This window comes from Gymnoscopelus microlampas, assembly GCF_963454915.1.
Source record: "Gymnoscopelus microlampas genome assembly, chromosome: 16".
Taxonomy (NCBI): domain Eukaryota; kingdom Metazoa; phylum Chordata; class Actinopteri; order Myctophiformes; family Myctophidae; genus Gymnoscopelus; species Gymnoscopelus microlampas.
The window spans coordinates 39,026,708-39,042,950 of NC_139953.1; the positions used below are offsets into that span (position 1 = coordinate 39,026,708).

Here is a 16,243-nt window from a genome sequence, read left to right on the forward strand (position 1 = left end):
ACCTGGTCATTGCATAATGCAGGCACATGACCCATTAATCAACACCTCATTGTAATGGATGTTTCATTGAATAGGAGTAAGTGCTCATCTTCCTATAAAGTGAGCTTGTAGATCGTCTACTTTCAAAATGTCTAATTTTATTTAAAAAATAAATAAATTGTGCCTCACCTTGTAAAATAACATCTAATTATTTAGGTATAACTTTATATCAAAATAGATGTTCATTGTCTACAGTTTACAATTAACAACACTTTCCTATGCATTTCACAGTCCCAAAGTTATGTATATAACTACTATTTATCCAACAGTGGATTAATCACATTGGTGCATTCATTGCATTCCTCAATAATAATTTGTGGAGTGAGTTGTGCAAATTAAATTTGTGTAGTGAGTTGGCCAAGTGTGTGGAGGGAGTTGGCCAAGTGTATTGAGTGAGTTGGGCAAGTGTGTGGAGTGAGTTGGGCTCTGCTGTGGAGGGAGATGTCTGGAGTGAGTTGGGCGCGATTTGGAGTGAGTTGGATTTGGAGTGAGTTGGGCTGTTACCATCTGCAAATGTTGGTTGGTTGGCCCGTAGACTAATATGCATAAACAGCTCTTGACGTCTACAATGGAGTTCAGTACTTTTCTTTGTTTTATAATACATTTATAAAATATAAAACAGTCTACTTGAGGCAGACGTTCTCAAAATGGGTTCCCAAGTGCGAAATTATTTATAGCATCAGTTACCACTTTAAACAGTGTATATATAGACTACATGGGCTATTTTCAAACAATCTTGAAGAAATGTGAACAATTTGGAACATTTTAATAACAACACAAATCTTCTATGGAGCGTATATAGGCTACAGCCAGGGCACCTTGGACTTGAACGCTGAACGGGGACATTTGCATAATTATGCGGTTGGTTGAGATGGATATCGCATGATGATTACCATTGGCTTCGCTTGTCAACAAGAACAGAACGTCTATAGCAGGGGTCTTCAACAGGGGGTCCGGGACCCCTAGGGGGTCCTCAGAGTTACTACAGGGGGTCCGCCAAAATCGTGTGTGATATGATTTATTTTTCTGCATTAAAAATAGCCAAAAATAGCAGATCTACAAGCTCACAAAGCCTCGCGCTGCAGATCGGCTTGTAGATCGGCTATTTTTGGCAAAGAGTTGTAGGTGTGTAGAGGGAAAAAAGAGCAGCAAAAGTTTATCTGAAACACAATTTTATACAATATAGAGGGGGTCCCTGCTTCATCTCTCTCTCAGCTAGGGGGTCCTTGGCCTGAAAACGTTGAAGACCCATGGTCTATAGCTTTGAAAGATGTGTTCTTTAAGTTGTAAATTAGGCTGGACTGCTGCAGTCCTCTCGGCCAGTCAGTGTGCGCATGGCAGCATGCTAGAGAAGAAGCAGTAGGCCTAATGGTTTGTTATTATGACCTTCTGTGTTTCCATTAGTCTCGTCTCCTATTTAGCTCTGCAGAGACCCAGGGAATGTGATTTAACCCTGTTGTACACTGATGCACACTGAAGAGTATAGAGGCTCTTCACAGCACACTTTAATCTGTGCAGGGGTGGTTTCAATGTAAACACAGAGAGACAGACAGACAGAGAGAGAGAGAGAGAGAGAGAGAGAGAGAGAGAGAGAGAGAGAGAGAGAGAGAGAGAGAGAGAGAGAGAGAGAGAGAGAGAGAGAGAGAGAGAGAGAGAGAGAGAGACGCCGTCACATTTAAAAGCTTCCATTAAAGGCCGTCCCCAGGAGTGTTTAAATGGGAGTGGGGGCCGAGGTGAGTATGATTAGTCTACAGCCACTCTAATGTCCATTTAATGAGCACTTTAATGTCTTTATGCAGGACACCCACCCACCCCACCCCGCCCCCCGAGAGCACCCAACTCCAAAATACTATGACCACAAAAGGGAAAGGACTATGATGGGACTCATCTATACAGATATATTTCATTGTATTTGAGCTATTTGACTTTATCCTGGTGAATAGTGCAAAGAGACATCCCCCGTGGAAATCATTATTGACATTGACATTGAACCACTTAAACTCTATATGCTAGGCTACTTCGTTGACAGGAGGAGTCCCCCAGTGGTCTATTAGCCCCCCCCCCCCCATAATAGCAGATCTACAAGCTCACAATGCAAGGCTTGTTGTAGGCTTATATTATCTGCTCATTTCGCCGAACGCTCGCCCCAAAATATGTTATAGCAGTGGGTCTCAAAGTGGGGTCTGGAGACAGTCAGGGGTCATTGAATGAGGAGGTTCCAGGGGGTCCCCAGCTAAATGTGTTGACGTGATTGACGAGACCAGACCTATTGACGTCGCAAGCTCACAACCTGTACATCAGCAACAATAACATATAATAATCTTTAAAGGGATATTGGAACATTTTTGAAAAAGTGGCACAACACATTTTTAGATTGGGGGGGGGGGTCCTTGACATGAACATGTTTGAGAACCGCTGTGTTATTGGGGTTCAAGTGGCTGAAGCAGAAACATTGACGCCCTTTTTAGATCAACATCAGGTTATTGAATACCTTTTAGTGACAAGACAGATTTATGGTCATCCTAAAGGGCGGAGGCTCCTCTCGACACGTCCAACAAATCATCTCAGAAGAAGATTGTTTTTGCTAGACAAGTTCAGACAACCACCCAGTAATAACTAAGATTAACGGCATGGGACGGAGTCTGACGGATGCCTGAGTGATTCTCTGGATGGTGATAGACGGCCGCAGAGGAGGGAGGGAGGGAGATAGAAAAAAATCTATGAGATTTCCATATTTTCCCATGATCAGCAAGGGATGGTGATATATATTTTTTTAATGTTTCCTGCGTGATGTCCAGTCTCCAGTCCACCGACCGTATGGGCATGGCAGCAGATATTTATCCATAAGCATCAACCAAAACCTGCACTGATGGAAGGGGTTCTCAAATGTTTTTCATGCCAAGAACCCCAAAAATGACTTATTTCCTATCAAATACACACCCCATGGAGCCTTTTTTTTTGTTTTTTGTTGCATTCCCATGCCAATAATTTGATGACTGGCAGGGTCTTTGGTATATAGACTCAAAACGTCTCCATTGAGTCTCCTACCAGAGACAATTAGCATCTTTCCGCTGGTCATCAAATTATTGGCTCAAGAATGTGACAAAAACAAAACAATATCCATGAATTCAAGGCTTCATGGGGTGTGTAATTGACACAATGTAAAAATAGTCTACATAAAGTTCGGTGTACAAATCGTACTTGAGTAAAAGTACAAAAGTATTGGCATCAAAATGTACTTAAAGTAGGCCTACCAAAAGTAAAAGTAGCCTACTCATTGTGCAGAATGTCCCATTGCACGAGTTTTCAAAATGCATAGAAATCTATTGAAAATAGCAGATCTACAAGCCCAAAACATGTTGTGGCCCTGTAGATTGGCTATTTTCAAATTACCGAAGTATATGAAGGCTGAAGTGGTTCAAATATGTTTTGTAATAATAATGCAAATCCACAAAGTAACTATAAGTAAAGTTTTCAAATAATTGTAGTGGAGTAAAAGTAGCCTACAATATTTTCCTCAGAGATGTAGTGTAGTAAAAGTAAAAGTAATTGACAATTGGAAATACCTCTCTAAAGTAAAATAAATACCTCAAAATTGTACGTATTTAGGCTATACAGTGCAGGGCCCGGTGCTAGGCCGGTGCGCCCCCCCCCCCCTTTTACAGACTAGTACTTGAGTAAATGGACTCAGTTACTTTACAGTCACACCACTGACCAAAACAAACATCTTTCCACACCATCAGACGTTGCAAAACCAACCTTAAGGGAGGAGATAAAATATATTCCCATTCATAAAGTTACAGACGGCCTGTCAAGCCTCTGTCTCCGCTTATTGTCAGGGGTGTTTTCAGGCTCATTGAACAACCTCTATTCCAGTGGTTCTCAACCAGTGGTCCGGGGACCACCAGTGGTCCTTGAGGGGGTTCCAGGGGGTCCCCAGTTAAATTATAGATATTTAGGAACCAAAATGGACCCTTATCATAAGGGTCTTATGTGTTTTGTGTCTGTAACTGTGAGAGTGTACATTTGTACACTCTCACAGTTAAACTAACATTGATTTTACGATATAAATTGGGGTCCCAGAGATAGAAATGCCATTAAAATGTGGGGTCTGTAGCCTCTAATGCATGTCAAACTGGGGGGTCCTTGAAATTAAAATGGTTGAGAATCACTGCTAGAGCTGTAAAAAATCTTCTCTTATGGGGGTCCCTGGTATATCTTTTCTAATGGGGGTCCGCAGGCTAATAAGTGTTAATTTGGGGGTCCTTGACATGAAAAGGGTTGAAAACCACTGCTCCATTCTGTTCATTGCGTCAGTCTGCTCATAACTATACTCCTTGCTTAAAGCCTTATCATTTTTTATTATTTCTTGACTATATCAATAAATAATGGTCTGATGATAATTCGTCACTGGGGGGAGCTGCTTGAACGGTGACTGCGGCCTACAGGCTACATGAACGTGCGATTCTGATGTAGTGTGCACACTGCACAGTGGTGGAAAGTGCATGTACTCAAGTACTGTACTTGAGTACAATTTTGAAGTACTTTTACTTTACTGGAGTATTTCCAATTTTACCAAATACTTGTACTTCTACTCCTCTACATCTCAACGGCAAATATTGTAAACTTTTACTCCACTATAATGTGAAAACCTATAGTAGTTATTGTTGGTAGATTTTGATTATTATTACAAAACCACTTCAGACCTTTATATTTTGGCCATCTTTGAAAATAGCCAATTTACAAGCTCACAACGTGTGAGTTTGCTTATTACTTTTACTTTTGGTACATTGAGTATATTTTGATGCCAATATTTTTGTACTTTTACTCAAGTAAATTTTGAAAACCGAACTTATAGGCTACTTTTCATATCACTGAATGTCCATTATGTTCTGTTTATGACAAGGACTTGTCATAAACAGAAAAAGTGGATGTTTTTTAATGAGACAACATGAAAAGGTTTCTGGAATGCTGCTGGCATATAGCCTACACTGACGTTGCAACACATTATAGGCCTATAAGTTCATCCAGAAAAAATATAACATCGCAGAGGATTATAAATTTAACTTTTAGACCCACGTCATGCATGTTTACAAATAAGGCTAAGAAACAGGCATATAGCCTAACGTTTTCGTAATAGCCTATTTATATATATATTTTTTAAAGAATGGTTAATTTTACATATCGTCTCTGGAAACTCATATGTCCAAAACTGTTACTTTTCAGGAAAAGTATCAAACGTAGCAGATCCACAAGCTGATCTGCTACTTTTGATATGGAGATATGAGGTTTCTGCCCGACAGCAACGATAAAGTGGAGGTATTTGAGGGTCACTCACATCAATGGTATAATGTTGTTGTGACGTGACCGAGGACATGTCTCTCTATATAGTTCCCTGTGTTCCTCAGTGCTGTGCAGATGGTGGCACGGGGCCATAACAGAAGGGTTGTGTACAATGGCCCAGGTCCCGTTAAATCTGTGAAAGTTCCTTCCTGAGAGGCAAACATTGCCAGAAATAGTAATCTTGGCTTCGGCCCGGCCTCGCCTGTTAGCTGTTCGACAGAGGGGAGCAATAATTCTAGGTTTAATAATGGGAATCATTTAATTCTGTCCGACTTCTTGATCCAAGAAGCTTCCACGCAATCCAGGGAGAGGTGCTCATTCAGGCCTGATAAGACTTCCTGCAAAATACACAGGCCAGTAATCAAGGCTCTCACACAATAGAGCCCAGGGTACAGTGTATACAGTAGGCTGTGCAGTGGTAGGCTATAGCCTATAGATACTCAAGTAAATATAGGCTATACAAAAGTACAGATTACACGTGCATTTTCTTTTTTAATTACATTTTGGAAACATTGTATTGAAATTTGGAACGTTTTCCCCAAAACATACAAATAAAAAAATAAAATCAGAAATGATTTGAGTGAAAAGATCAAAAAGAGGGAAAATAGCAGATCTTCAAGCTCACATTGCATCCTGGTGCATGTAGATCTGCTATTTTCACTATATTTGAAATAGGGCTTATATAAGTTGCTAATTCATGATATATTTTTGCACGTTTGGGTCCCAAGAGTCCCTTCTTAGATTTTTTTTTCAAAAAAGTACAGTATTTCCATTTAAAATGTATAGCGAGGGGAAAGTCAAATGCATACTCCCAAAATGTACTCAAGTAAATGTACTTACTGTCCAACACTGCATAAGACTTCCTGCAAAATACACAGCAAGGCAATCAGGCTCCAACTAACAATAGATCATGGGGTCCACGGTGTACAGTAAGTACTCTGCGTGCACAGTGCTCATGCTTTGTTTTCACTTTAATAACCGACAGTACACTGTGTGTTTATGTGACTCACGTACAGTTTGACATTTCGTTTTTCAACACGTCTTGTTCGAGCTCTGATTAGCATCAGCTCACAAACCTTAAGCCACAATGTGTTATTGATCGCATAAACAAAAAGTTGGACTATTATTATAGCTATGCAAACATGTATTATGCATTTACACAGAGGTTCTCAAATGTTTTCGTGCCAAGGACCCCCAAATTGATTGTATTTGGCCGCAGACCCCCTATCTGAAAAATATATTAATTAAAAAAGGTGTTGTACACAATCTGAATCCTGTGTTCGTTGTTAATTATAACGGAGAGTGTAAAGATTAGGGGTCCATTTGAGCCCATGCAACACTCTCATAGTTAAATTAAGACTAACATGTTTTACTGTGTAGCCTATATATCCAAAGTAAACCAATCAGAGTGATTATCAAATATTGTTTTCACAGTTAATGCCATAATATCAAGTGATATATTTCGCATACATATTACAGTGTGTAAAACATGTCACAGATTATGATCTTATACGTTATGTCTTCAGTACTGAAGGAACGGCATGCGTGTAAAGTCTTACGGAATGTTTTAATTCACGGCATTAAATGCTGTTTGTGTTCAGATCCAGGTCCCTATATGTTCAGAAGAATCTATTTCAGGTATGAATATACTTCCTTCCTTCAATCTGGACAAACCATTAGTGCCTCGTGGCCTTTTTAATGCAAATGAAACTATGGATGTTGAGGCAAACACCTGCAGACAAAAATGTATATAAGATGTATTTCCCCCTCATATTTCCACAAAGCATGTATCTGATATTGTATAAATGTATACATTGTGTAAATGTTGCTTTTATAGGCTATAGTTGTATAAGTTCATAAGCACAGAAAGCTCGATTAATACGTCTGAAAGTCAGTAGTGATACAACACAGTTTGTACACATCGTCGCTGTCAGATGTCCCAAACTGTTACTTTTCAGGATTCAAATTCAAAAATAGCGAAAAGTTGCAGATCTACAAGCTCTTGTAGATCTGCTACTTTTGATGCTCTTGTGTGACAAAAAAAGTTGGAATATGGAGATAAGAGGTTTCTGCCCCGACACAGCAACGATATATAGTGGTTAAGTGGTTAATGCTTCCCACTAAAAGCTCATCATGCACCTGAAATAACTGGGGGCTTGTCCCCCCCCCCCCCCCTGCATCCTCTTCCCTGGATTGTTTTGACTATACATGATCGAGGGCAAACGTTATATTATCTTCTCCTTTCTAATTTTAACCCAGGAAAAGTGTCACTCTGTCACACAGTGCGATGGGGAGGCTAGTCAGGGTCATAGACGACCCTTCCTTCTGGCTGCTATATGAATCAACACTAATGAATACATCACAAGCCATTGTTTGGAACCAAAAGAAACCCGGAGGAGGACAATAATAATCGCACGCTCGCGCGTACACGCACGGGCGCACGCACGCACAAACAGCGCTGCAATTGGTGCTTAATTGCTTATTATTGTTGTATAGGCTAAATATGAAATGTATCATGCGAAACATGTGATGTATTACGATATGCATGCAGTAGGCCTATACTGTAGTATGCCGCAAATTACTCGAAAAAAATATATGTATAGAGTGTAATCAAGACAAAATGTAGGCTATTACACTATATTCATAACAAAATTATAGCCATTTTTTTCTTCAATTGCTGCAAAAAATATATAAACATAAATAACTTTCATAAGGTGTCCATGTGACTTTCAAATGAATCGAGTGTAGCTGGACCATAACGTGTGAAACTCGAGGGGCCTGCGGATGAAGTATCGCCTCTGAAGTTAATTGTGTTTTGCTTTTGAAGGGGAATAGATTTCCTTTGTTTATTATGAGCGCGGGGACGGATTTGCGTCACCGTGCAACTTGCAGCCCGAGATAAAGTAGCACAAATATTGAAAGAGGGAAGTTCTAACGCTCATTATAAAGTTTCCCCTCCTCTGCTCCGGAAGAAATAAGGATTTCTGCTGTATCCTAAAATACTAAAACAGCTTCTATTTTTGGGACAAATCTAGCAGGCGTATCCGCTCATTTAACACGAATCACGGCCCATCAAAAACAGGATGACCCGAAGCTAATAGGAACTAGGCTACTCCCGCACTCCTTTTATTGTAGCCTAACTGGACTGGGACTTTTTAAACAGCACTACTGCTATTTTAGCTGTGATCTTAGGCTATATTGCTGTATTATTTATAAGGCTATATTGATACATTATAATTTTAAATAAGAGATACGTGGTGTTATTTGATTGGGTGGTTAAAGAAATATTTCCGCACAAAATGCTATTTTTTTGTAATCATTTTAGCTCATGCATGCGATTGGGTTTGATATATATCCTGTTACATTACATTACATTACAGTCATTTAGCAGACGATTTTATCCAAAGCGACTAACAATAATGTTAATGTATTATTACACCTATGATGTATATAGGCTACTTATGTTAACACACTCCATATACTCTATGATGACAACATAAGTTGTATCATTTTGAATAAATAAGCGGTTCATTACATGGCTTGGAATATAATGACAATGAACATGTAATAACCTATATTTGTGTGAAACAGTGACATACAGTAGAATATCAGTGTTAATGTATCCATCTGTAACTGTGAAATAGACTATATAGTGTATGTAAATGGTTACATATCAGAGTTGAAGTAACATGCATGGTTGCACTGTGTAACTCAATTAAAGGCAATTAAAGGCACAGTTTAATTAATGGTCGTAAAAAAGCCGTGCAGAATGTAGTGCCAAGTGGGGACTGATGATTGCGACCGTAGGTCGCATTTACTATAGAAACCTGCTCCAGGTGTCCGTCCGTCCCTCCGTCACACACGTCCCGTCACACTTTTGCCTCCGTCACACACGTCCCGTCACACTTTTGCCCTGCTCATATCTCCGCACCCGTTGCCCCGATCCATGCCAGATTTTGCACACACACTCCTTACCTGCCAAACTACACCCTCCAAGGACCCCCGGACCTCCAGGGACCCCCGGCTGCCTCGGGGACCCCCAAGTGTAAAAAATGAGCACATGTGGACAAATTACCAAATGACCACCCCAACGGGGCTGCTCACGGGGCATTCCCGGGGACCACCCACTCCTGGTGCTCCAGAACGGATGCAAAAGTGGTGGCGCCCCCAGTGGAGGACCCCCTGCCACTGCAGCTCACATAAAATGCCGTAACTCGGGCTAGGAGCGTCCGGGAGAGCCGCGGCCGGTACCTATTCGTCCGCCAAGGCAACGCGGACACCCCACCCCTAATTTCTCACATGGCCCTCTTCTAGCGCCACCTTCAGGCCGCTTTTCACAACACATTTTTGCCCACTACTCCTACAGTTTTGCCCCTAAAAACACGCAAATTGCTACACACTACACAGTATGTGTACACTCATGTCATCAACATGCCTGCCACCACATTTCTTAGACCACCAAACAAAACTATACATTGCCCACACAACTAGGAACCAATCGCCGTTACAGCCCTCTTCTGTATACATGTGACCTACGGTCGCTTATCTCCCGATTAGGGAGTCTTACTGGTGGTAATAGAGTGTGTGTGTGTGTGTGTGTGTGTGTGTGTGTGTGTGTGTGTGTGTGTGTGTGTGTGTGTGTGTGTGTGTGTGTGTGTGTGTGTGTGTGTGTCAAAGGTGCCCATGGGTGCATGCTTGCGTGCATGAGTGCGTGCGTGCACGCGCGCGCGTGCGTGTAGGGGGGGGGGGGGGGGGGGGGGGGTACCTATTATACCTATTAAAGAGATCTATCAATCGTCCAGGGATCAGACGTGTCACGGTCAGTGACATCTATGTGATGTGAGCAAATACAAAATCATCCATTGGCTGACAGGGCGACCAATCGGCGACCAGAGACGGAACTTCAGAGTCCAACTACTAGGCTAAAAGTTTCCAGAGTTGAGGAGAAGGCTTTTGGCACTTCCACGTACAGGACGTCCCGCTAAAGAAGACCCTTTTTCTACCGTTTGATACATGACGCGTTCTGTCGCCATATTATCACCGGGTGGTTTATATAGTTGCTGATACTATAGCGAGGCAACCAGCAGCTATACGGAACTCGAGGATGTACACGGCGGGACTCAATCCGTTTTACGCGTCCAACTTCAGCCTGTGGTCCGCGTACTGCGCGGGCGGCTTCGCCGTGGACACGATGAAGAAGCCGTCGTTTTGCATCGCGGACATCTTGCAGCAACAGGCCGGAGGGGGGGACGCCGGGGTCGGGGACAACGGCGTGGGACCGGGCGGCTCCTCGCACATGGTGGGGGGACAACACCGCGTCCAGGCGGCGCAGCAGCACCCCAACGGCGGCTCCCCGCTGCGCCCGTCCCCGGTGGTCGCCCCGGAGCCGTCGGTGTTCGGGGCCAGAGCGAGTCCGTACCACCACCACCACCACCACCACCACAGACACGGACTACACATCAGCAGAACTTTTAACTCTCAACAGGCGGCCCCGCTCACGTCGAGCAAAGACCTCAAATTCGGAATTGATCGGATTTTATCGACAGACTTTGACCCCAAAGCCAAAGAAACGTCGTCTTTAAGAGGTGAGCGTTTTTATACAAGTTTTACACAGCTGAGCTGCTGTTGCTGCTGCCTGCCTGCCACCCATGGGAACCCATGCAGCAGAGATGAGTGTTTGTGAAGCAGGGCTTGTGTTCATGTCACGCCACGGACCCCTACATTGGCTTTAGTTATAACGGACCCCCATTTTAAATGACCCTGATGTCCGAGAGACCCAGCGATTTATGACAGTGTATGTTTTGGTTTTAAATGGACTTGTCTAGATGGCATAAATGTAGCTGAGAAATTCATTTGGTGATGTTGTAACAAGTTGTCAGAATAGCCATCATTATTATCGTATTGTAATTATTCCAATTCCAAGTGAATTGAGTGTACTACTCCTCATTTGGCTTGGGAACCCCCTGGAACCCCCCTCGATGACCCCCATGGGGGTCCCCCCAGACCCAACTTTGAAATCCACGCACTGTTGCAAGACATCTTATTTTGGCGTGTTTCTGTCTTGTGTAACATGCCTTCATCCAAAACCAAAACTACACAGCAACATCAAAGTTGACCCATGGCTTTTTAACATCTATGCCTATAGATTCTATACCATAATAGGCGTTTAATCAATGATCAAACAAAGTGGCCACGTGAAAATAAAGTTCCCTAGCCCACTGTCACTTTAGAGAGATGATTCGCAACGCAGTAGAACGTATACGGCAATAACATATCTACAAGTATTGTATAATTTGTCACTAAATGTTTCATGAATGTAATACACATAACCCCAATGGAAACAAGCCACAGCGCTTTCTTGGGTTTAATCATTTTAGCATCCTTTTGTATTGAACTGTACTTTCTGTGCTTTTTTTGCAAACCACAAAATAAAGTCAACCAATCAATCAATCAATCAATCAATCAATCAATCGAGCAAGCTGTTGTTATAGCTTGTAGATCTGTTCTTATCGACAATGCAACACCGTTGCATATTAACACGGAGGAGTTGCCTATATATAAATAATAAATTAGACTTGCCGTGTGTGCCAAAAACCTCTTTACACTGACTTAGACCATTGGTTCTCAACCTGTGGGTCGGGACCCCCAGGGGGTCCCCACAGGATTTAGGGGGGTCCCCAGATTGCAGTGAAGTGACAATTTAAGGACTTTTAAGACCTTTTTAATACCTAAAAAAAAAGTAATCAACAAAAATGTACTACTATAAAAAGTGGTCAAACATTGGTCAAATTGTCAAATAATAAGAAAGAGGCAAAACATTTGAAAATAGCCAATCTACAAGCTCAGTAGATCTGCTATTTTCTCAATATTTATCTGGGGGGGGGGGTCCCCAGTTCAAATATTATTATTTTGGGGGGTGCACGGCCTGAAAAGGTTGAGAACCTTCACTGACTTCAGCCCATTATGTCTCTCGCCCCTATACACAGATCTCACGTCCATTGTTAGCTCGCACCGTCAGTCAGGGATCCACCTGAGCGTTCAGCCACCAGTGAGCCAGTACTTCTCGTCGCTAGACCATCACGCCGGGATGAGCGACGCGGCGTCGGCCATGATGAGTTCACTAGCAGGCAACGGCCACGGCAGGCACGCGGGCCCGCACCCGTTTCAGGACACCTTCCCAGGTAGTCTATATCTCACCCAGTGTTTAGGACAAGGGTTCACAAACTTTCAGTGCATGCCGCGACCCCCAAAAATAATCATATTTGAACTGGGGACCCCCCCAAAATAATCATATTATTTGAACCTGACAAGCACTTGGAATTGTATCACATTTAGTTTGACTCGGTTCCACAGATAAATATTGTGAAAATAGTAGATAGAAATGTGCAGATACCCTACTGTATGTTGGTTTGATTGTTGAGTGAGAAAACAATGTTGCACATTAAAGCTAATCATCTGGGGACCCCCCTCCCCCCTAATAATAATAATAATTATAAATAACAATTTGGGGACCCCCTGCCTGGGGGTCCCGACCCAGAGGTTGAGAACCACTGGTTTAGCGGCTAACTCTGACACTGACACCTGCAGCTGTAAATGACCGTTAATTGGCCGTTAAAAAGCCGCTCCTCGGATTACTTACAACGGACACCTTTTGAATTGAATTCACACCGCATTGTCTCCCCCTCCTCTCTTTACAGGTCCATATGCTGTCCTCACCAAAGACACGATGCCGCAGACCTACAAGCGCAAGAGGTCGTGGTCCAGGGCGGTGTTCTCCAACCTGCAGCGGAAGGGCCTGGAGAAGAGGTTCGAGATCCAGAAGTACGTCACCAAGCCGGACAGGAAGCAGCTGGCGGCGATGCTCGGGCTGACGGACGCGCAGGTATAAAGAGACGCCTGTTGATCATTCATTCATAAGCTATGATAGTTGTAGGCCTCTCTCTACGTTGTCCTCAGGCCTACATTATTAAAATTAAACTTTAATTATAGCTCCTGTCCTTTACATTATAGCCTACAATCAAGCAAGTGGTTCAGTTTATTTTTTGTGGTTTTAATTGGATTTCAATTGGTTTACAATAAAGAAAATGCACAACAAAAATCTATATAAAACGTCTACTGCCTCACAACAGAACTCTGTATTTTACTTTGGCCTAATGTAAGAAACCATTTATTTATACTTCGCCATATGCATTTTCTTGTTTACTTTTTGAACTGAAAGTGTTTTTTAAATTGTGGTTTAAGTGTGTGTGTGTGTGTGTGTGTGTGTGTGTGTGTGTGTGTGTGTGTGTGTGTGTGTGTGTGTGTGTGTGTGTGTGTGTGTGTGTGTGTGTGTGCGCGCGCGCGCGTATGCGTGTGTGTGTGTGCGTGTGTGTATGCGTGTGTGTGTGCGGTGCGTGCGTGCGTGTTCTTTTTGCTTTTCTTGATGAATTGAATACACATCAGGACCACAATGAAAACATGCCTCTATAGGGCTTTTATCCTTTTAGCATCATTGTGCCACTGTACCATTTGCAAACGTGTTAATAAGATATATTCAATCAATCAATCAATCAATCAATCAATTTGCAGGTCAAAGTTTGGTTCCAGAACCGCCGCATGAAGTGGAGACACTCCAAGGAGGCCCAGGCCCAGAAAGACAAGGAGAAGGACCAGCCAGAGGACAGCAGCAACACAAACAACAACAACAACAACAGCAACAACAACAACAACAACAACAACAACAGCACCAATAAGTCCCCTACGGCCGGAGCCGAGGAAGAAGGAGAAGAACCCAACAACAACAACACCAAAGAACCGGACGAGTCGGAGTGTGAGAGCGACGCCTGCAGCGAGTCCGGAGAGGAGTTCGACGAGGCGATGCAGGAGGACAAGAGCGACGTGGACATCTGTGACCTCCATCACAACAAGACCGTCAGTGTCATCATGACCCCTGCTGTGAGTAACACGGAGGATGTTACAGCAGACACAGTGCTGATGGCCCCGTCGGCATCACAGATAGTCATCTAATCCTGTTGGTTCTCAACCTGTGGGTCGTGGGACCCCCCCCCCCCCCAAGGGTGGATCCCCCACATTATTTTGGGGGGCGGGGTCCTCAGATGGCAGTGAAGTGACAATTTAAGGACTTTTAAGACCTTTTTAATACCTCAAAAAGCACCATTAAAAAAAAAAGAAATAGAAAAAGACCATTACTGCATCAAAAGTATAATCAACAAATGATACTATAAAAACTGGTCAAATAAACATTGGCCAAATTGTCAAATAATATGAGAAAGAGGCAAACGTTGTGAAAATAGCAGATCTACAAGCTCACAATGTCTGGCGTTGTGAGGTGTTGTGAGCTTAGATCTGCTATTTTCACAATATTTATCTGTGGAACCCAGTCGAACAAAATTGAATGCCTCAACTCCTACAATTCCAAGTGCTTGTCAGGGTAGAGGGGGTCCCCATGTTGAAATATGATTATTTTGGGGGGGTCGCGGCTTGAAAAGGTTGAGAACCACGTGATCTACTCGGACTATTTAATTGACTGCTAATTATAGCTGTTAATTGACTGTTAACAAGTCTCTAATCGGACTACATTGACCGTTAATTGTAACCGTTAAATCAGTGTCTCTTTTTAAAGCTCAAGAACAATGGTTTTATATTTTATCATCTTGGTTGGAAAGTGGACACTGTGTTGAAAAACCAACACACCCTGGGGAGTTTAGACTTGAGCCTGATTTTATTAAGGCCTCGTTGTGATCGATCGATTTGGTCTTATCGATTTATTGACGATCACTCCTTCTTGTCGTTCTCCTCGCTTTAAAGAGCTTTATGTGCATGATCAATTTTTCCTCGTCTGAAGGAAATGTGCGGTTTGTGAAGTTTTATTAGGCTATGAACCACTTTGTGCCACGTTATGATGAGATCTCAGAACATCACGCAGTGTTCATGTATTATTATTATTTTGTTGTTGTCTGGATTGAGAGTTGTACATTATTTTGTTAATAATAATTTGCACTGAAAATATTGTAAATAAAAATGTTTCTTACTTTGGAAATTGGATCACAAATGAACTCAAATTGTTTATTATTATTATTATTATTATTATTATTAGCCCATAAAACGTATAGGCCTATTTAGTGTTTTTTTTTAATAGCTTATTAATTTCCCTATCTGAGCAATCCGGTTAAGATGTATTTAAATTTTGGTAGCTTACACCTCTGTCAACGTTTTGGAATTTACATTTCAGACTAGATTTACCTCTTTTTCTAGCCAGACGTAAAGTTTCCAAAATAAACTATTAAGAATCATTTTGCGCATGAATAGGCCTACATGTAGTCGCAATATAGAAAAATAAAGAACAGCTGCTGCAAACTAATGAATTAATGTATGTGCATAAATGAATACAATTTTCAAACATTTTAAAATAATTGATGGAGAGCGGCAGCCATGCGTTTAATAAGATAGCTATAGGATGGATAAAGGTTCACAGCTAAATAAATGATAAATAAATCATTTGGATCTATAGTTTGGACCAAAATGAGTAACTCAGCGTGTACAAATGTAACCATTAGTGTCTCAGAGACAGAGTGAAATTAACACGTGAGAAGCTCTTATTGATACAATGTTGCATGAACCGCCGATGTGCAACATTAATTCAGACTTCATGGGTATGTAGGCTGTCGTCTATAGGATTGCTTACACAGTGGTGTAAAGTAACTAAGTACATTTACTCAAGTACTGTACATACACTTTTGAGGAATTTTTACTTTACTGGAGTATTTCCCATTTTCAATACTTCTACTCCACTACATCTCAGAAGCAAACATTGTACTTTTACTCCACTACAATTTATTTGACCGCTTTAGCTACTAGTTAC

General features: G+C 42.0%; 1 protein-coding gene across 2 annotated transcripts; it reads left to right on the forward strand.

The window, feature by feature from the left end:
- Positions 1-10,339: 10,339 nt before the first annotated feature.
- On the forward strand, positions 10,340-15,426 carry hlx1 (H2.0-like homeo box 1). 2 transcript variants are annotated; one of them, XM_084083530.1, is made up of 4 exons: positions 10,340-10,967; positions 12,369-12,563; positions 13,080-13,264; positions 13,951-15,426. In XM_084083530.1, the coding sequence occupies exons 1-4, from the start codon at positions 10,487-10,489 to the stop codon at positions 14,386-14,388; spliced, it is 1,299 nt and encodes a 432-aa protein (XP_083939656.1). In that variant the 5' UTR covers positions 10,340-10,486; the 3' UTR covers positions 14,389-15,426. The 2 variants fall into 2 exon arrangements, with proteins under 2 accessions (XP_083939656.1, XP_083939657.1); XM_084083531.1 differs by lacking the exon at positions 12,369-12,563.
- The last annotated feature ends 817 nt before the right edge of the window (positions 15,427-16,243 follow it).